A 22,470-nucleotide genomic window follows, 5' to 3' on the forward strand; every position below is an offset into this window, starting at 1 on the left:
CCAGGACCCTGAAATCAGGAGGCACCCATGAGCCCCTATTTTCTTTTCAAACTTGTGATAAAACACACATAACATAAAACTTACCACTGTTGCCATGTTTAAGTATACATTCAATGGCATTAACTGTATTCAGAATATTTTTCTACCATTGCCACCCTCCAACTCCAGAACTTTTTTCCAAATCTCCCCAAACTGAAACTCTGTACACATTAAGCAATGACTCCCCATTCTTCCCCCCGCCAGCCCCTGGCAACCACCAGAGGCTTTCTGTTACTACGAGTCAGACTACTTTAGGAACGTCGTGTAAGTGGAATCATACAGTATTTATCCTTTTATGACTGGTTTACTTCATTTAGCATAATGTCCCCAAGGTTCATCCATGTTTTATTTTGTTTTCTTTTGTTTAAGTGGGTCCCGTGCTTAACCTGGAGTTTGAACTCAGGACCCCAGGACCAAGAGTCCCATGCTCTACTAAGTCAGCCAGGTGCCCCAAGGTTCATCCTTGTTGAGGTATGTGTCACAACCTCCTTCCTTTCCACTATATGTATACACTACATTTTGTCTCTCTGTTCATCTGTCCACGGACCCTCATGTTGCTTCCACCTGTTTGGCTGTTATGAATAATGCTGCTATAAACATGGATGTAGAAATATTGCTTGAGTCCCTGCTTTCAGTTCTTTGGAGTATATACCCGGAAGTAGAATTGCCAGATCATAGGATAGTTCTATTTTTCATTGTCTGAGGAGCCGCTGTACTGTTCCATTATGGCCATGCTATTTTTTTTTTTAAAGATTTTATTCATTTGACAGACAGAGATCACAAGTAGGCAGAGAGGCAGGCAGAGAAAGAGGAGGAAGCGGGCTCCCTGTGGAGCAGAGAGCCTGATGCAGGGCTTGATCCCAGAACCCTGGGATCATGACCTGAGCTGAAGCAGAGGTTTTAACCCACTGAGCCACCCAGGTGCCCCATGGCCATGCTATTTTACCTTCCATCAGCAGGCGGGAGAGTTCAAATTTCTCCACATCCTCACCAACACCTGCTGTTTCTATTTCTTCATAGTAGTCATCCTCATGGGTGTGAGGTGGTGTCTCATTGTGGTGTTGTTTGTTTGTTTGTTTTTAATTAATTTATTTCTTTGGCACAGAGAGAGAGAGAGCCTGAGCTGGGGGGAAGAGCAAGAAGAGAGGGAGAAGTGGGCTCCCTGATGTGAGACTCGATCCCAGGACCCTGGGATCAAGATCTGAGCTGAAGGCAGATGCTTAACTAACTGAGCAACCCAGGCATCCCCTCGTTATGGTTTTGATTTGCATTTCCTTAAAGATAGCGATGCTGAACATCCTTTTGTGCACTGGCTGGCCATGTGTGTATCTTCTTCAGAGAAACATTGATTCAAGTCCTTTGCTCATTTTTTAAATCAGGTTGTTTGTTGTGTTGGTATCATTGAGCCATAGGAGTTATTTATATATTATGGATTCTAACCTCTTGTCAGATGTGTGATTTGCAAATAGAGTCTCCCGTTCTGTGGATTGCCTTTTCACTCTGTTGATAGTATCCTTTGATGCAGAAAAATTTTAAATTGTGATGTAGTCCAATTTACCTATTTTTCCTTTTGTTGCATGTAGCTTTAGTGTCATATCCGAGAAATTATTTTCCAAACCAATGTCACAAAGCTTTCTCCTATGTTTTTTTCTATGAGTTTTATAGTTTCAGCTCTTACATCTAGGTCTTTGATCCATTTGAGTTCATTTTTATATATGATGTAAGGTAAAGTTCTTTACCTTCTTTTTTTTTTTTTTTAGAAATTTTATTTAATTTTTTGAGAGAGACAGCAAGCATGCATGTGAGTGGTAGGTGGGGGGAGGGGACAGAGGGAGAGGGAGAATCTTAAGCGTGAAGCCTGAGAGAAGGCTTGATCTCAAGATCCTAAGATCATGCATGACCTGAGCCAAAATCAAGAGTCGGAGGCTTAACCCCCTGCACCATCTAGCTATCCTAGGGTCTTTACCTTCTTTTGAGGACTAAAGGTGCTTGAACCTGTCCTGTATCAGTAAGCTCAGCCAGAAGGCTCACCTGCTCTCTGATTATATGGTGCATTATCTTACTATAGTTTAATAATACTACCTTGTAAATACTTAATAGTTTATATCTTTCCAACTGCTCAGTAATCAGGGAGAACCATTGTCCTTGCTTGAGGATACACAGCTGGCTTAAGTAACTTCGCTGAGATGAAACAGCTAGAAAGTGGAGCCAGACCTCAGCTCAGTTGCCCTAGCTCCCACTTGTGGATTTATTTCTTTTTTTTTTTTTTTTTTTTTTTTTTTTTAAAGATTTTATTTATTTATTTGACAGAGAGAAATCACAAGTAGGCAGAGAGGCAGGCAGAGAGAGAGAGAGGAGGAAGCAGGCTCCCCGCTGAGCAGAGAGCCCGATGCGGGACTCGATCCCAGGACCCTGAGATCATGACCTGAGCCGAAGGCAGCGGCTTAACCACTGAGCCACCCAGGCGCCCGGATTTATTTCTTAAGATACAGTGTTTTATCTTTCTGTGGTTTTCCTTCATTGATTAATTCATTAATTCATCAAATATATTATTTTTCTTAGTGGCATTAATAACTTAACATTGTTTAAATTTTTTTAAAAGACAAGAATAAATAGCGCACATAATCCCCTTGTAGGCCTACATGGATGTGAAATGATATGCTTAAGTCTTTTCTTGTGGAACCTAAGAATATAGGCCCTGGAACCAATCACTAGCAAGTCACTAACCTCTCTCAGACTCAGTTTCCTCATCTGTAAAATGGGATAATAGTACCTTCTTCCTCTGGTCATTGTGAGAACTGAATGTCTTAATGTGTGTGAAGTACATAGATTAGCCTTGCATTTAGTAATGGCTCAGTGTGTGCTGTTATATAGTTGTCTTCTTGATAACGAACCCCCAACAAAAGACAAATTCTAAGGAAGGTCAAAGAGAACTGATGATTTAAGGCTTTGATTCCTATAATTAGCTATGGGCGTCAGTACCACCTGTGATGCTTGTTTGTAATAAGGAGTCCGGAGTTCTGGTCTGGGAAATTCTCATTCAGAAGTGAAATCAGAGGCTCTGCGTTTTAACAAGTTCTGCAAGTTATGTAGAGCCACAATCAGGTAGGGAACTACTGATTTAAGCCTTACCCAGATGCCAATAAGGATTGAATTCCCATTAGTACCGACAGAGCCCCAGCAGGCCACCTGCTCCACTCCCAAGATTCACCAGCCTCCAGCTCCGGATCCTGCATTCCACCTGCTGGCTTTCTGAAATAGTCAGGGTGTGTGGCTGAGCTTTGTTAGTACTTGGAGACCCAAGGGAGGTGTCATCAACAAACCATTCACTCATGTACCAAATTCCTCCTACGTGCCAGGTCCTGTGTTAAGGACTGCTTCCTGCTCCCAGCTGAGACCCATCCCTCTCCTCCACCCCTGCAGTGTAGCATTCAGCAAACATTCCTAGTGAGCTTACTGTGTGCGTGGTCCCCATGCCTGTGCTAAGGATACATCTATAAACGAGACAGTCAGTAGATGAGACACAGTACAGAGTCTGGCCTGGTGTGCTCCCCTCAGCCCCCTTGCTTACTCCTGATATCTCGTGCTGGACACCTGCAAAAGCACCTCTGTGATCTTGAACTTGCTTCTAAGACTCTTGCCTTGCCCCTGGTCCTTTAATCTCAGGGCTGTCTAGCGCATTACCTTGCAATGTGTTCTTCCACATTCCCCCTCTCTGCAGCTTGAGTATTTGACATGTAGATTGTCTGCCCAGCCCTGACCTTGGTGCTTCTCAGGCCAGTTTGGGTGTTAATCCTCCTTGTCAGGACTTCTAGGACCTCTTGGCCCTAGAGCTGCTCCCATTTCCACCTGACTGACCCAGGCTTCTGGCAAGACTCAGGCCTAAACTCTAGAGGTACAGCCCTGTTCCTCTATTCCATATTGAAGATGGCAACCATGTACCTCTATGCTTTCTGAACTGAGCTGGAGAGTTTACAGGACTCTGCCCAGTTGTACTCTTGGACTCTCTTACCAGTTTTCCTTTATTTAACACTTTTTTTCCCATATGCATTTATATATATTGTATATTATTTTTCCCTATTTATTTCAACCAACTACCCTTTCACCTAAACTAATACCTCCCCTAATCATTTTAGTGTTTTGGTTGTGAGCAGAAAATCAGTTGAATTTTTAAGCTTCTATCCCAAAATACCTCCCATTTCCCAAATCAGGGCACACAAAATGAGTGACAGTGATGACCTGCCTAGCATCTGAGTAAAGATTAAGACCCCTGTTCTCTAACCTCTTAGCCTGACCAGAGTTTTCATTGGTCAGAATGGCCATGACCTTGAAGAAGAGATCCTCTGACTCCGCTCAATGATGGTGTTGTTTTTAATTTGTAGGTAGCTTTCTGAGGGTCTCAAAGGAGATTCTACCTCCTAAATCTGAGATCTCTGCTCCCAGGAGTGAAAATCCTGTCTCTTTAGAAGTGATGGGGGAGGGGCACCTGGGTGGCTCTGTCAGTTAAGCATCTGCCTTCAGCTCAGGTCATGATCCCGGAGTCCTGGGATGGAGGCCCAAATCGGTTTCTCTTCTCAGCAGCGAGCCTGCTTCTCTTTCTCTCTCTGTCTGCCACTTTCCCTGCTTGTGCTCTCTGTCTGTGTCAAATTTTAAAAAAAGGAAAGAAAGAAAGAAATGATAGCGGGAGCATCACATGGTAGTTAGGGCACACATTGCCTGGGGTTGGATCCTGGCCCTGTTAGTGCAAATTATGTAACCTTAACTTAGTTTCCTCATCTGGAGAGTGAAAATACTGCTAGTATTCGCTTCACAGTATGATGATGAGGATAAAATTATTACATCCATAAACACTGAGGACCCAGGGACAAGAAGCACTTGATAAATGCGTTATTATTATCATAGGGAGAATTGGTGACCACTGACCACATCATTCCCAATCTTTGTAATACCCCAGAGAGGCTGGTACTATGAATACATATTTTCCAGGAGGGAAGGTGATTTGCCCACAGTCTCCCAGCCAAAAGCAATGAGAGCTCATAGAAGAGCTCAAGGGCCTTCTGATTCTCAAGCTGCCTCTTCTTCCAAGATAACTTCAACCTTGCTCCATTCTCTCACCCTCTTTCTGTCTTAGCTCAGCTAAAAATATCCAGAACAGCATCCTCATTGGCTAATATGCATACCTTTTTTTTTTTTTTTTTTTTGCCTTTTGAATGTTATCAGTTCATTCAAAGAAAAAGCTCCCACTTATATGAAGGAAGGAGCTGAACTGCTCCTTTCTTTCCATGAAAACTCATTGGAAGGCAGAAAAGGGAGCTGCCTGTTGAAACCCTTCTGCTTCTAAGCTTGTGTCCCTAGCTGGATGGCAGCATAGCAGAGCAGGAAAACAAACTCCCCTCATCCACACACTCCCACCACATTTGAGCTGGTCGACTTCCTGCAAGTCCCTCCCCACTGCCCTGAGAGCTGGTCTCCTGGGCTGTTCTGCTGAGCTTATAGGAGCGCTGGCCTTACAGAATTCTGGTGAGGATTAAATGAGACAACCCATGGAGCCTGGCATGTAACATGGGGCCCCTCAGAAGCGGAGAGCTTCTGTGACATAGGCAGTATGAATGGAGTAAATCAACAGCATTCGCAGAAGAGGCAGGACAGCCTAGTGATTAAGTACGGGGGTTCTGCAGCCAAGCAGGGGATGGCTTAGACCCCAGCATGTACCATGCTCTGGTTCTCTTACAGTTTCTTTCTCTCCCCAAACCTCGGTTTTCCTGGAGTAAAAAAGATATAATACGTATAAAGAGCTCAGTAATGAACGGTGGCTGCATTCACAGCAAGCCTCCCCAACCAGATCATCTCTCTAATAGCAGTGGAAGTAATTGATTTCTGCTTCTAGGGCAACGCACACACGGACACCACAGAGTGTGCATCCTGGGGCAGCTCCGGGCAGCTAAAGCCAAACTGTCTGCCCCGAATTCTCCTGCTGGTAATGTGGCTGATGACAGCTTAATGGACTCTTTACCCTTGAATGCTAAGGAGAAAATAACTCATGGCATTATAACATATGAATGTAATATGTTTTTTTTTCCTTGAGCAACGTAGAGAGAAATTCAAAAACATATGTGGACTTGAGTCTGTACCCTGAACCTCCCTCTTCCTGGCCCTGTCTATATGGGGAAAAGATCGAGCCACTGCAATCACCCAGATCATTCAGGTTTGTAAAATATAGCCATATCTGTGTGTGTGTGTGTGTGTGTGTGTGTGTGTTTTCCTAAATGATCTGAGTCTAACAAAACAGAATATGTAGTCAGTTTATAAAGACAGGGCTGTGAATACCCCTAAGTTATTGATTTTCCAGGGGCAAGCCAGTTCCTCTTGGAATGGGTCGGTAAATGTACACATTCCCGCATGCTTGTGCACACACACATACACACACACATACACCACGCACACTCATACACACTCACACTCTTTCTCATCATGGGGAAGCTGGTCCGAGATCCACCTGCACAAATTTCAGAAAGCCATGCCATCCTGACTAGACAGATGGGGGCCCCTTCACTGTGGGAAGCTAAAACTTTCTTTAGCCTCACAGTCTGAGGGAGTGGCAGTCACGGGAACCTCCACTAGACTGAGGGGCTGGGCAGGAGGGGAGGAGGGCAAGGAGAATTACATGAGAGAAGGGCAGATCAGAGACTTGAAGAGTCAGGGTAATCCAGGTTCAAGTCCACCACCCTGACTTTGGGCAAGTCTCTTCCTCCTGTTGGAGCCTCAGTTTCCCCAGCTGTGAAATGGGTTTCATAACAGCCAGCTTCCATGGTGCTTGAGAACGAATAATAAAGCAGATAAAGGTCTGGCATGAGGCACAGTGCCAGGCTGAGGGTAGAGCCGGGGACAAGGTGGCTCTTCTCCCTCGGAAGGAAATCCAGGCCAGGCAGGAGTTGTAAGGAGTCCCAGCTCCCAAACAGAGTGGGCAATGTCCTTTCTAACCACCCAGAGCCTTGCCGAAAAGGAAGTGTGTGGAAGCACGACTCTCCATCTGGCTAATGTTCACTTGTGTTTCCTACTGGAGAGCATCGCTTTTTTCACCTCACCTGGTTTGTTTACCCAAACAAGCTGCTCATTAACAACACGAATTGCATTTTTTGCAATTCTGTTGACAGCACAAATGTCTGCAGTCAGCTTGGGAGTTTGGTGGGAACTGTTGCCGGATCCCACCCAGCCCAGCTAGCACAGCTTCTGAGGAAAGAAATCCAGGCCACGCTGGGGTCTGGGGTAGGGGCAGGGGGCCTGGCCTGGGCCGCTGGCAAGTCCAGCCCAAGATCTCCAGCCCCTGAGTGGAGACAGCCCTGGGCCTCCTGAGAAACAAGGCACTTTCCAGAAAACAAGGAGACAGATTTTCCAGTGAAGGGGAAGGAGCCAGACATGAAAGAGTGGATAAAACTCCAGACAGAGGTAGAGATCTGGCAGGCAGAGGCTGGGCCTCCAGCAGAGAGACCCTCAGGGGCTTCCCTTGTAGACTCAGCAAAGCCCACAGTTCGGCTGCCTCCGGCACCTCCACCACCAAGAAGCGGATGAGAAAAATAAAAAATAATTATCCCCCTTCTTGGTTTGGCCCCAAAAGGCTGAGTTCAATCTGGTTTGCCAAAGCACTACTTTCTCATCTCTGCTGCTCAAGCAGGGAGAAAGATGAGGTGATTAATGTGTATGTTCAGTTATTTCAAATGATTGTCCTCAGAATGCTTTCTTTTCTGTTCATTTCCTCATTCAGCAAGGTTCTATTGAGGACTCACTGCTTGCTATGCAGTTGTTGCCAAGGGATATGGAAGTGAGGAAAGACACAGCCCCTGCCCTCTTGGACTTGGCAATCTAGTGAAGGGAGTGGTTATTAAATGACATGACAAATAATTGCAAATCTTGATGAGTTGAAAGAGGGAGAAGTCCAAGATGTTAAGGAAACAGGGGACCTGACCTCTGGCAGGGACAATCAAAGGCATCTTCCTGGAAAAGTGAGCTTCAAGTTGACCCTCCAATTAATAGGAGAAGTTATCAAGCCCAGGAGTGGCAAGAGGCAATGGACCTATGTATTTGGTCTCAGACTTCATCAAAACCCCAAGGATAGTCTTTGGGTTCCTATTCTGTTTAAGGGAAAGCTTGCACAGAACCTGGGAAGTCAATGGTACCTGCCTTACTATTTGAGGTTAACTCTAGGAGGCAAGGATCCGGTCAACACCATGGTGTGGGGCCTATAGTACACACACATACATATTTGTTCATTGTAAAAGCAGGGGCTGGGGTGGGGGTCGGGGATTCCATGCAGGGAACAGCATGTGCAAAGGCTAAATATGTGCCTATCCCTCTTCTCTTTTGTAAGTGTTAATAATAAATCAATAAATAATACTATTTAACATATACCTGTATATATATATATATATATATATACACACACACACACTAGGGTTCAATCTAACAACATCTCAGTGAGGTTGGGATAAATCTTCACAGCTAGGGAAATCCCAAATTCAGGGTTCTTCCATGATGATAAGTCACAATTCCCTCCTGCCCCACTCCCCACCTTGGCAGATCACGTTCTTAACACAGGTGCTATCTCAAGAATGGGCAACACCAGTCATCGACCTGTGCCCAAAAGTAGAACAGAAAATACTGGTCTTCCCTCTCCTTACTAGGGGATCAGGCATTCCTCATTGTGGCCTCTACTTTCCCCACCCACCTAATGAATGACTGATTCTTTTTTTTTTTTTTTAAGATTTTATTTATTTATTTGACAGAGAGAGAGATCACAAGTAGGCAGAGAGGCAGGCAGAGAGAGAGGGGGAAGCAGAGAGCCCGATGTGGGGCTCGATCCCAGGACCCTGGGATCATGGCCCGAGCCGAAGGCAGAGGCTTTAACCCACTGAGCCACCCAGGTGCCCCAACTGATTCATTTTATATGGCCTCCTGATCCAACCTAAAGTCAAGAGGAATAAGATAATAATAACAGCAGAAATGTATGGAGAGCTTACCCCATAGCAGGCACCAGTCTGTTACTTGTATTAACCCTTTTAATCTTCTTCGTGGATGACAGTAGCCATTTTACCCCCCCCCCCACCCTGCATTCCTGCTCAATTCTTTCTGGTGGTGGGTCAACAATTATCAACACCTTTGCACCAGCCAATGCATGTATGTTATTTCCTTTAATCCCCACATGAACCACCAAGTGCGCAGTGGCTCTTTGCCCCATGTGCAGCAGGAAAGAGAAATGACTCATCCCAGGCTCCTGGGTTACAGAAGATCTTGAACCCAGGTCTGCTGGATTCCAAACCACAGGTGCTCGCCCCAACTGGCAAGTCAGGCAGGATTCTAGTGCAAAGAGCACAGAATCCATTAAAAAAAAAAAAAAAAAAAAAAAAAAACACCTCAGTCCCTTCTTTGTAGCCCCCTTTTTGCCCATTCTATTGTCTCCTGCAATTTTCACCCAAATAATCTATCCACACTGGTATCTTCACCTGCACACAGTGGGGAAATGCTAAGAAAATGTGGGAGAAAGAGCATTCAGCCTCAACTTCGATCCTTTCACTTGAAAATGGAAATAAAATCCCTAAATCCTAGGATTATTTAGCAGATTAAACAAGATCATGTCTGTTAAATACTGGGCACACAGAGGCATGTGAGAAATCTTTCTTTGCTCCTTCTCCCAGCTTGTTCTTCCCTGTCATTCAGACAGTCCTGCTCTGTGCCAGTCCATCCACTTCCTGTGGGCACCTAGTCTCACCATCAGCCAAGGCAGGATGTCCCTTGAGGGCAGAAACATTGCCCTCTGTTCCAGTTTCCTCTGGGCATTGTAAGGTGCTGTGTACACCTACGGCCCCATACAAATAATCACTAATAGTGGTAATAAACCACTCGGCTTTCATTTGCCGCCAAGCACAACGCATTCTGACAAGTCTCCCTGGAAAGGCAAGCCCGTGGCTGCACAGACATGGGAAGTCATTTTCCAAATGGGCATTTTCTTTGGAAGAACTAATTTAGCCTCATTTCCAGCAGGCTGCATTCCTGAGGTCTCCAAGTACAGAAATTCCAACTGGCTGGGTGCATCATGGGCTCAAGAGAGGCCAGTGTTCAAGAGGAAGAAGACCATCCACTCCAAGAAGCAGACAGTGGCTGGAGTGCATCATACAGGTGGGGAAACTGTAGGGAAAAGCAAAGCATCAAGAACAATCAGCCTAGCTACTGTTTACCCAGCTGGAGAGGATGGTAGAGATGGTTCCAGAAAAGTTTCCTCCAATGGGAGGCAATCAGCCACCAGGTAGAGCAATCCAAATGAGCCTAAACATTCTTAAGACTGGAATGATAAGTTTTCAGCCTTTTCAGAAAGCAGTTTGGTGTATGTGTCCAAAATGTTTAAAAGTTAATGCTCTTTGAGATGTAATTTCCTCTCTCAGAATCTGACATTAACAATCAATACTGGAGACAAAATAAATGCAAGAAAATGGTCACTACACTATTTCTTATTTTGTGGCTCAGGTTTTTTTTTTTTTTTTTTAAGATTTTACTTATTTTTTTTAAAGATTTTATTTATTTATTTGACAGAGAGAGATCACAAGTAGGCAGAGAGGCAGGCTCCCTGCTGAGCGGAGAGCCCGATGTGGGGCTCGATCCAGAGAGCCCGATGCGGAACTCGAACCCAGGACCCTGGGATCATGACCTGAGCCAAAGGCAAAGGCTTAACCCACTGAGCCACCCAGGTGCCCCTGTGGCTCAGTTTTTTATTGAGCACCTACATATGCCAGTCAGTGTATGACACTGTCCTAAGGTCAATTAGGCCTCAAGGTAGCCAAGGTCATTCAGTCCCATTCTTTCATTGGGAAGGTAATGTGGCAGATTAGAGGGAGAAAAGCCTGGATTTTTTTCTCTTTCTTTCTTTCTTTCACTCGTTTGTTTATTTATTCCACAAATATTTATGAAAAGCCCCCTATATGTAGACCTAGCAATGCTGCTCCCAGGTACATAACCAAACTAACTGGAAACAGGTATTTGAGCGAACACTTGTGCGTGTTTTTACAGCATTATTCATAATAGCCTCAGAGTAGATGCAGCACAAGTACCCATCATCTGGCAAATGGATAAATGTATTGTGGCGTGTCCATACAATGGAATATTGCTGAGCCATAAAAAGGCACGAAGTACTAACACATGCTACCACATGAAGAACCTTGAAAACATTACACTAAGTGAAAGAAACCAGTCCCCAAAGGCTACATCTCTTACGAAATGCCTGGAATACGCAAACCCAGAGAGACAGAAAGCAGACTGGTGGTTGCCAGGGGCTGAAGGGAGGAGGGAGTGGGGAGCAACTACTTAGCGGATATGGGGTACACTTTTGGGGGGTGATTAAAAAAATGTCTTGGAACTAGATAAAGGTGAAGGTTGCGTAACATTGCAAACGTACTGAATGCCACTGGATGGTGCATTTTAAAATGGTTAATTTTGTGTTATGTGAATTTCACCTCAAAAAATAAAATCCTTCTGTGATTTTCAGGGGCTTAGGCATTTAGGGCCTTGTTCTAAGAATGAGACAAATCTCTGCCTCCATGGAGCCTGGGGCAGGCTGTCAACAGACGAGTAAACAAAACAAAACAAAAACAGGATGACAGCAATGTATGATAAAGCTAAAGCAGAATAAGGAGGTAGAAAAACCTGGAAAGGGGATACTTTAGGTCACGTGCTCTGGCTTTCTGAAGAGGTGACATTTAACAAAGATTTATAATGAGTGGAAGGAGTAGAAGATGTGGCTATGGGGGGGGGGGGGGTAGAAGTTTCCAGGCAGGGGGAGGGGTGAGGACAAATGTGGCAGAACAAGGAGGAGATCGGCAAATTCTAGCCAAACAAGGAGGCTGCTGTGGTGGAAACAGAGGAAGCAAAGAGACTCTAGAAAGAGAGATTGTAGCCTGCCTGGGCTGTCTTCTCTGGGCCGAATTCTCATTTCTTTGTGGTGGTTTTTATTCCCCCCAACCAAGATTTTATTTATTTATTTATTGGAGGGGGAGGGGTGCACACACATGTGCAGTGGGAGCAGGGGAAGGAGCAGAGGGAGAGGGAGAGAGAATCTCCAGCAGACACCCTGCTGAGCGCAGAGCCCTATTCGGGGACTGGATCTCTCGACCCTGAGATCGTGACCTGAGCAGAAATCAAGAGTCGGACACTTACCCGACTGAGCTGCCCAGGTGTCCTTGACTCCTCATTTCTAAAAATGGGGCCAGAATTTCTACCTTGAAGATCAGCTACAAGGTTGGGATAAGGTCCTAGGATTTGCTGGCTTTGAGAACAATACACCAAAGTTTTCTCTTTCTTGTCAAGAAGTCCCGCCTTTCACAGCTGCACCACAGTTCTGGAATTCCCAGAACACCTCTATGTGCCCACATCACAGACCTGGACGTTGCCCACTAGAGCACGTAGACAGACTAGGACCCAACGAGGACCCACACCTGCACAGTGGGGCACTCCGGGTGCCTCCAAGCTATGCCTGAGCTACCGTCTAGGCACCAGAGAGCTGGAAAGCTGGAAGCCCCCATTGTCACCCTTGTGAGGCAAGGAGCGCATTCCCCTGTGTGCTCCCTGTAGGAGCTCAAGGACTGTTGGAGCCTTAAGTGTCACAGAAGCTGGTGAAGGATTTAAGTTCTTTCAATTCAAGAACAAAGCCCTTTGCTCCCTGGGGCACACAATGGGATGAGTTTCATTAGTGCTGTGTTCATCTTCCTTGTAGAGTCTCACTCATTATGCCGAATGACTGGTTGTTAAATTCTCTTAGGCTCTCACCCATACCCTTTACCTTCTGCAGTGTCTCCAGCACCCAACCCTGTCTTGTCTGGGTAGGTCCAAATCTCTGCAATGTGTGGGGTTCAGTGCATACTGGGTATTTTCCATTTACTCCCCAGATCCACTCCCACTCTGCCACTCTGCACTATGCCCAGGAGACTGAGCATATAGACTGTGTCTGCCAGGCTCCCTTACCCTCTGGTTTCTGGCTGGGTCCAGCCAATGGGGAAGGCCAGCAGAAGACCAGAGAGCGGGAGCGGGGAGGGATGGGGCATGACTCTCTGCTGCATTGTGGTTTGGCAGAGGTTGCCTCTTGTCTCCATGGCCATGGGTCCTATTGGTGACATTTATCCTCAGCTGTGATTCTCATCAAATTCCAGTAACCTGGGTGCCTGGGGGGCTCAGTGGGTTAAGTCTCTGCCTTCGGCTCAGGTCATGATCCCAGGGTCCTGCGTTCAAGCCCCACATCTGGGTCTCTACTCAGCAGGGAGCCTGCTTCCTTCTCTCTCTCTGCCTGCCTCTCTGTCTACTTGTGATCTCTGTCTGTCAAATAAATAAATAAAATCTTTTAAAACAAATTCCAGTAGCCTCCCCTTCTCCTGGCTTCTTCACACAAAGAATAGTAATGGCTCCCCGGTGTGGTTCATTCTGAGGAACTCCACCATCCCTTAACCCTGCCCACCCTAGGAAATAGTCCCCTCACACTGAGATCTTTTCATGCATTCCCTTTGGAACATGTCCCCTCTCTCCATCTTGGCCCCTGAGGGATGCAGAGTCTCTTCCATGGAGCCCCTCAGCTCCCAGGCAACCAGGGAATGTAAGAACATCACCACCTCAAGGCCCATTCTTGGTCCAGACAAGTGGCCGTGTTACCTGAAGAAATGAAGAGTGAGTGTTACCTGAAGAAATGAAGAGTGAGCTCTTTCGGATCCAAGTTCAAGATGAGGAAAGCCTAAGGCTAGGCACTTGGAAAGACATTTAAGGATGAACTCCTTTCAAAGCAAGCAGAGCTCTGGAACGCTGGAAGATTTTGTTATGACGGGTGAAAGTGAGGTGGACGACAGCTATCAGGCCCGTCCGCGGCCTTCTAGGGGCCCTAGTTCATAGTCATAGACATGCGGGAAGAAGAGGAAGCACTGAAACCCCAGGTCTGGCTGCCGGAAAACATGGCAGGATGCAAGCCTGCTGGAAAGGCCCAAGTTAATAGTTTGATGGCTCTCAGCTTTTCACAGGGAAAAAGAAGCAAAGGTGAGATGTTTATTTTCAAAGCAAGCAACAGATTTCTTATGTTCCTACATTTCTTATGACAGTATCTCCGCTTAATGGCCCCATCATGTCTAATAACTTAGGAGATAAAATGCGTTTCTTTGATCTGAGCTAGTCAAGAAGAGTGACAGCTGGCATTCTGCACAAGAATTTAGTGCCTTGTCTAATTGTGTTGACTTCTCATTATTGGAAAGTCTCACAACCAGTAAAGGATTTTTTTTTTAAATTTTATCAAAATTGTTAACCATTTTCTGGCTCCCACCACCTCCCCCCGACACGCACCTCCACTTGGAACTGATAGACTTTCGAGAATGGAGTCAATATTGGGCATGACTCTGCTCTGGGCCTTGACTTGCATGAGGGGCTCTTGGGACCTTGGCTAATCAAGAACTCCTCATCCTGTGTGTATCTTCTCTTCCAGTCTGGGATGGTTATGCCCATTCGAATGCGATGAGAGCATTCACCTGGGCTGGCTTTTAAAGGATGTGTGTGATTTTTCCTCCAGCCATCAGAGGCCACAGAACACTAGTATATCAGGCTCATGCGTACATAAAGACTGGAAAATAGAAACACATCAGCATTGATCTCTGCCCGGAAGGACCCACTCCTCAGGGGAGGGATAGGCACTTAAGGACTGTATTACTGTGTGGTAACAGCATTAGAATCCTGGCTCTGTTGTTTCCTCCCTACATGGTCTTGGGGATGTCGCTTCTTTTTTCTGAGCCTCAGTTTCCCCAAAAGAAAACAGTCTCCTCAAAGAGCAGTGGCTGGCCAACCTTAGATTACATTGGAATCACTTGGAGAGAAAGCGCAGGTTGCTGAGCCCCAGGAGTTTCTATTTCAGTAGATTTGGGCTGAGGCTTGAGGATGAGGTTGAGGCTTGCATTTCTTTTCCTCCCCTCCCCTCTCCTCCCCTTCCCTCTCCTCCCCTCCCCTCCCTTCCCTTTCCTTTCCTTCCCTTTCTTTTCTTTTCCAAGATTGATCTATTTGAGGGGCACCTGGGTGGCTCAGGGGGCTAAGCCTCTGCCTTCAGCTAGGTCAACGATCTCAGGATCCTGGGATCGAGCCCCACATCGAGCTCTCTTTTCGGCAGGGAGCCTGCTTCTCCGTCTCTCTCTGCAGGCCTCTGCCTACTTGTGATCTTTCTCTTTCAAATAAATAAAGTCTTTTAAAAAACTGGTTTTAAAAAAAGATTGATCTATTTGAGAGAAAGAGAGAAAAGGTGCAAGAGAGTGAGCGTGGGGAGGGGCAGAAGGAGGGGCCGGAAACTGCCCCCCCCCCCAGCAGACTCCCTGCTGGGTGCAGAGCCAGACACAGGGCTCCATCGCAGGACCGTGAGATCATAACCTGAGCTGAAACCAAGAGTCAGACGGCTCAACCAACTGAGCCACTCAGGGCCCTGAAGCTGCATTTCTAGCAAGCTCACGGGGAGTTTCGGAGAGCCGAAACCACACTTTGAGAGCCACTTTCATGGCACGATGGGGCCGATTCTGCGAGCTCAAGTGTATGACAGGCGCCGGGCAGTGCTCAGTAAATTCTCTGTGGAAACCAGAGAGCTATGTGGTCCTGTGCAAGCACAGGGTGGGGTGTCTTTCCAGAGGTCATTTGGCAACAGAGGCCATGAGGGAGAGGTAGACAGCAAAGCTCATCTGGGGACTAGCCGGCCCTCTCCTCTGCTGAGGAAAGCCATCCCGTATTTCCCTCTGGAGGCCCTGGCTTTTTACTGCGACCCACTGGAAGAAATTTCTTTAACACCGCGACCCTGAGCACAAACGGGCATGTGTCTTATAGCAGGAACACGAAACAGGGCTTCTCCCTCTTCTGTGTGACGCACTCTAACTTCTGTTTCATTAGGCATTGAAAGAAATACTGATTGCACAACATTAGATAACTTAAATAGATTCTGTAATAGATGACACGTGAGTCAGATTGAGAGAGGTGTTTACATCAGAATTGGTGCTACAGGAGAGAGGAGGCTGGGAAGCTGTCTTCTAATAACTAACCTTGGGAGGTGCTTACTGTGGGTTCATTTCTAAAATTGAGCTAAACCGTACATGAACAGATTAAAACACACACATACATATATTCATGTTTTTGTGTACACGTGTGCTTTGATTCAATCTTCAACATCAAACCTCCGAAGTAGATAATATCACCACCATCTTCAACCCTCATTACAGATAAGGTTAAGTGACCTGCCCAAGGTCATACAATCCAGGAATTACCTAAGAAGGACTTAAGAAGCCCAGCCCCAGGTTCACAGCCACTGTGGCATTCAGTGTCTCTGTGCTAATGGATTACAATCCACAGGCTGGAAAGGTCTCTCCCTGGAGACCTCAACCACAGCCCACCAACTGGGTCAACAGATATTTAAAGACTTCCTAAGTGGACGCCTGGGTGTCTCAGTTGGTTGGGCCACTGCCTTAGGCTCAGGTCATGATCCCAGTGTCCTGGGATCGAGTCCCACATCGGGCTCCTTGCTCAGCGGGCTCCTTGCTCAGCGGGAGCCTGCTTCTCCGTCTGCCTCTGCCTGCCACTCTGTCTGCCTGTGCTCACTCTGACAAATAAATAAATAAAATCTTTAAAAAAAAAATAAAAATAAAGACTTCCTAAGTACCAGCCAGAGCCCTGCGCGTTGGCACAGATCTAAATAGTGATTAATTTATTTCGTCTTTTCTTGAGGTCCTAGTAGGTGCCGTGCCAGGTATGGGAGTACACGCAAATTAATTCACTTGCTTGCACACTCAAAATGGAGTCACTGGTACCCATTCTTTGCCCAGCTCTGTGCTAGAGCAGCTCAACATTGAGGGGTTAGGGGTCCAGGAAAGGTTGGCCACCCCCTGCTTGGTTTTCCATGCACTGACCATCTGATCCATTAGATCCCTTCTCTTTCCTTGAAGAAACAGAATGCCAGGACCCTCTTTTGGTTCCTCCCTGCCCGGAGCTTAGACATATAGAATGCCAGACAAGCAGAGATGATTTATAGTAGGTATTAATTGGACCAAATTTGCCATGGGTGGTTTGGTTGCAGTCACTGCGTCGTGTGCTCTGGGCAGCAGGAGTCACTGGGAACACCTGCTTAATGAATTCTGTGGTCCTGTCTTTGGCCCTCATCCTACTGAAGTCCTGCCTCTACCAGGGCGCTCTGCAAACAGGCATTGCTGCCAGGAAGTGAGCAGTTCGGCCCTTTGGGGGCCCTCCTCTGCTAGTGGCTAAGCTGGAGCTTAGCTTGACGCCTCTACATGACTCCCAAGGTGCATACTCACCAGCCCGAGTCTCTTCCTCACTGAACAGATTACCTGGACTTTGGCTGTGTTTTGAGTAGATCATGCTGAGTTAGTATTCTAAAGCTGTAAAGCCAGTTCTCTACGATGTAGTCCTTTTTCTCCCTCTGAGCTTCTCACTCTCTGTGTGCTGATCTGATTTGGAACATTAGATTTCTTTCCAATAATTTCTTTATAAACGGTAAAGACTTGGGCTTGGAGGGAGACGGACCCGGGGTGGGATTCTACCTCCACGCCTACTGGTCTGTGACCCTGGCTAGTGACTTCGACACTGGACCCTCTGTTTCCTCAACTGAAAAAGAGAATAAAAGAACACATGTAAAGGTTCCCAGAGTCTATGGGGATGTGATTAAGAGTGATGTCATGTCTTGGATCAAACTGTAGGACAGCAAAAGGACATTAGTAGGAAAACTGTTGAAATCTGAGTAAAGCCGGTAGGTTACTGAATGGGGTCACACCAATAATAACTTATTTTGACAAATATGCTTTGGTTAGGGAAGGTGTGAACATTAGGAGAAAACCCAGTGAAGGCGATATGGGAGCCCTTGGTACTATTCTCGCAACTTTCTGGCAACCTAAAATTGTTTAAAAGCAAATAAAAAGTTAAAAATCAATGCAGATAAAGCCCTGAGCACAGCGCCTGACCCCAGTACGTTCTTGAAAAAGAGGAGTTGTTATCATCCCCATGATGACTGTCTCATTTATTCCTCACAGCAATCCTGTGAGGTAGGTACTATGATCAGCCCATGTTGTGGACTTGGAAACCGGAGAGGTGAAATCCTTACCCAAGGTCATACAGCCAGGAAAAGGCAGAGCCCAAATCCAAGCACAGCCACAGTGTAGCTCTACCACCCATGCCCTTAACCCTTACCCTCTCTTCCTCCCACCCCACCGAGCTAGCATCACTATAGTAAATGATGATAAATACTAATGAGCGGGGAAGAGTGGGTGTAAAATGAGCACAGGCTTTAGACCTGGAAAGACTCAAGTTCAAGAGCTACGTCTTTGAGGCAAGCTGTTTAGTCTCTCTAAGCCTCAGATCTTTTATCATTAACATGGACATGAAACTCTCAGGTCTAACTGAGAGGGTCGTACAAGGACTAATAGGAGAACTCTGTTGATAACAGCGCTCAGAACAAGAAAATCTTTGACCCCCTGGCTTGGACAATTGACATTGTAGGAGTACATCAGGGGAAGGAACAGGGGCTCTTACGTACGTGGCTGTCAACTCTGATTCGGCTCCTTTCTCATTGGCAGCGTGGAACAAACTACTTTCTTTCCTATCTCTGAGTGTCAGGTTGGTCAAGTATTAACTGAAGATAACAGTCCCTGCTCCGAGGATTGTTGAGGACATTAGGGGATATATCTGAAAAACCCTTGGCACAATGCCAGGCACGTGATCAGTACTCAGTGAATGCTACACACCATTTGACAAATATTTCTGATTCTCTCCCCTAACGGGCACATGATAGGTTCACCTTGGCCCCCCGGTGATTAGGTGGGCCATGTGACATGTTCTGGCCAATGAATTGTGTCTCGAAAGTGGTATGTGTCACTTCTAGGCCAGAACAGTTAATTAACCTTAGGAGACCCCCCCAAATCCCCTTTTCCCCTTGGACACAATAATCATAAACAAGATGGCTACTGCTGCCTTATCCTGAGTCCCTTTGTGGCCACAATGAACAGCATCCCCATGTTGACCCATGATGAACATGGAGCATGAGTGAAAAATAAACGTCCGTTGTGTTAAAGCCACTGGGTTTAGGGTTGCTTATTGTTGTAGCAAAACCTAGCTAAGTCTGACCTGTATAGCTACTATATTAAATTACTATTATAATTTTTACTTCCTACAATTCTAAAAAGGAAGTTTTAAAAGAATAGCACTCATAGTAACTTGCAAAACATGTCATTATTTTAGCAAGCTGAGATTTATCTCCATTGTATAGACTCAGACATGGAGGTCAAGGACACTTGTCCAACGTCACACAGCTGGAAAGTAACTGAGCCTGGACTTGAAGCTGGCTTCAAATCTTCAAACCTGTCTATTTATAGCATGATTCCCATCCATAAGCTATCCATTCAAGGTGAATTTGGGTCAGAAACTTGGATCCTGGAGAAGTTTCTGGAAGGTGGTGACAAGGCTGAATTTTACTTTGTTCTCTTTCCATCTCGGCCTTTCACATCCTGCTTTGCTCTTTCATAATTTTAATATCTGAAACCTCACACCAACCACGTAAGTGATGTGAATATTTTCAGAAAACATGTGCTGGACATATGATTCTTTCTTAAGCTCTAGTGCTTTGTAACATCCGTATTCTCTAGCCAGACGGTTACTTCTCTGCTGCGTCATCAGATGTTGTGTCTTCACCGTGAGTTTATTTCAGAGTCTCACCCAAGCTCCAGCCTCCTGTTCTTTCCACAGCCCCGATTCAGTTGTTTACCTCACGAACTTCATCTGTGAAGTGGGATCATGAAACTGACCTCCCTTGCTAAGGCCAAAGACAAGCATCTGTCATTCTTCAGACTCTGCGGTTTGCTGCACACGTGTTAGTGATTACCTAGCACTTTGCTTATCTACTCAACAGCAGACATTTATTGAGCACCTACTGTATATGGTGCTGGGGACCTGGAGAGAAGAGATGAATGAGATGCCACATGTGCCCTCAAGGAGGAAGTATCTTTTCGTGATTAAATGTACAGAGGGTAGAGTCAGAAAAACTCTGTCTTTTATTCTGTCCCTTATTCTGTCACTCGTTTGTGCCCTGAGCCTTTCGTCTTCAACAGCAACATGGTGACGATTACTAATATTTACCTCGAAGCACTTTTGTAAGTGCTAGAGCGTGCAGGTGAGGCCTGGAAAGTGCAGTGCCTGACAGATGGGAGATATCGAATAGGACCCCAGTGTTGAAGCAGTGTTCGGAAACAGTAGAAGTTCTATGAATGTCTGTGGAGAAAAAGAGTGAAGAGCATTGTATGCCCACGAATGAATGTGGGTAAAGGTCCTGGCTTCCATGAGGGATTTGGCCACGCTAATTTCCACAGCAGCTAAGCTGAAGCCTGTAAGCCGAGACCCAGGAAAAGGCAGAGGAACCTCTAGATTCTTCACTGCAGAAGCGCCTGTCTGGGGTCAGAAACCCTCAAAGCCCAGGACACTCTTGGCTCCACCCTGGTGCAGAAGAAAACATGCTTCTAGCCAGCACTCCCTTCTTGGGTAAGCAAGGGTTAACAGGAGAAGTGAGAAATGAGAAGTGAACATATGGAATGCCAATGTAATACAGAAACGTGGGATTAAACAACTCAGTAGCACAGGAACAGCCACCCTCCAGGCTCCAACACTCTGTTGGGCTCCCTCTTTCTCTCTCTGCTTGCACTGGCGGTTACTGCAGGTTCCAGCTCTAGAAAACAAGCTTCCGTGCAGAGTTGAGGTCCCATGTGGGTGACCCCAGGACCTCAGAGTCAGGAGGATCAAGGTTTGATTCCTGGCACCCCACTTTCCCGCTGCAAGATGATGGCAAGACGCATCGCCCCTCTGAGCTCAGACTCCTTCTTTGTGAAGTGGGAGTGGTACCACCGTTCCCACCAGGTTTGGTTGTGTTATTATGAATGGCTAACATCTAGTGTGTGAGCTTTATGTACATTTCCTGCATCCACTCAATTAACACTGACAAGAACTCGAATATGGGTCATTATCTTCCCATTTGACCATTAGGAACCTGAGGTTCAAAGATGTTACCTCGCTTGCTCACAGCAGGTAAGGAGATGAGCTAGGATCTGAACTCGGGTCTGTCTGACACTAATGCACATGCTTTCTCTACTTTGCCCCTGGAAGACATTTGGCTCACATTTCCTCCACTTCTAATACCTCTAAATCTGGGAAGACACGGGGGTAGGGGAGGTGGGGGGGAAGACACCCATTTTTTTAATTACCAATTTGAATAATTAAATCTGGCAGCAGAAAGTTCAGTATCGGAAATACATTTCACCACCCCATTGCTGAATCTGTTTAATGTATTTTGAACCAGCTTAGCTCGGCTAGTTAAGGAAATGGAGCAGGGGTTTAAATTTGAAAGTAGCAGCGAGGGGTCATAGCTCTTATGTGGTTCAGGGAAGTCTGCGTTCAACCTTGGCTTCCCACAGGAGTCGTGGAGAGGTCACCCTCACCTCTGAACTCATCCGGGACTCTTTAAAGGTAAGAACGGGGAGAGAGAAGGGCACGAAGGAAGACTTGAAGAAAGCTTTGCGTCTCAAGCCATTTATTTCCATAACAAGCACGTTTCATCTTCAAAGCCCTTTACAAGCCATAATTAATCTTCACAACACCTTAGTGAGGTGGGTGCATGGCATTACCCAGGTTTTATAGGCCAAGGTGGCCGAGGGGAGGCCTTTGGACGGTCTGGCAGGCCAGCCTCAGATTTCCCAATCCCAAACCAGGCCCAACTGATTAATCTTCAGAAAGTGTTTCCTGATGTGAAGAAAGGTGGGTAGGAAGAAGAGGGACACACACCGCACATGCAGGACATAAGCCCTGGTGTTGTTGTCATTTAAATGTGTTTCATTTTATTGGGATTATACCCTGCTGGTTAATTTCATTTAAATAACCATGAGGAATAGTAACTTCTATTTGTATATGTACATCCAGCATTGCCAAGGGCCTTTCCTACGCAATATCTCGGGTGATCCTTACAACGGGTCATTTCAGTCAACACACATTTACTGAGTACCTACTTTCTGCCAGGCTCTGAGAGGCCTGGGGATGGGGTAGGGAGGCCTGCCCTCATGGGGCGTGCAGGAGTACAGCAGCCCTACAGGGGAAGGTTGCTATTTTCTCCCCTAACCCCCTTTCTTTTTAACAGATGTTAAAACTGAGGCTTAAGTTCATACACTGAGTGGGTGGCAGAATTGAACTCCATCCAAGTTTGATGGACAGTGTCGCCTCTGTTCTGGCCAAGTACAAAGATGCTCATCACAGCATTGTTTAAAATGACAGAATTGGAAGCAACCTGTATGTCCGTCAGTAAGGAAAATGGATACGGAAAATGCGGGAAATATATGAGATGAAATATTACATACCAAA

The 22,470-nt window shown here is 46.0% G+C and overlaps 1 protein-coding gene across 1 annotated transcript in view; it reads left to right on the plus strand.

The window, feature by feature from the left end:
* Positions 1 to 22,441, plus strand: part of LOC309846535 (uncharacterized protein) — a 28,741-nt gene extending 6,300 nt beyond the window's left edge. The window contains exons 3-7 of the mRNA XM_082695599.1: positions 409 to 510; positions 10,075 to 10,209; positions 21,106 to 21,147; positions 21,502 to 21,585; positions 22,250 to 22,441. Coding sequence (XP_082551725.1) covers positions 409 to 510; positions 10,075 to 10,209; positions 21,106 to 21,147; positions 21,502 to 21,585; positions 22,250 to 22,282 — 396 coding nt within the window. The 3' untranslated portion in view covers positions 22,283 to 22,441. The remainder of the gene's footprint in view (positions 1 to 408; positions 511 to 10,074; positions 10,210 to 21,105; positions 21,148 to 21,501; positions 21,586 to 22,249) is intronic.
* Positions 22,442 to 22,470: the final 29 nt, after the last annotated feature.

The sequence above is a fragment of the Mustela nivalis genome (genome assembly GCF_964662115.1).
Source record: "Mustela nivalis genome assembly, chromosome: 13".
Lineage (NCBI taxonomy): Eukaryota > Metazoa > Chordata > Mammalia > Carnivora > Mustelidae > Mustela > Mustela nivalis.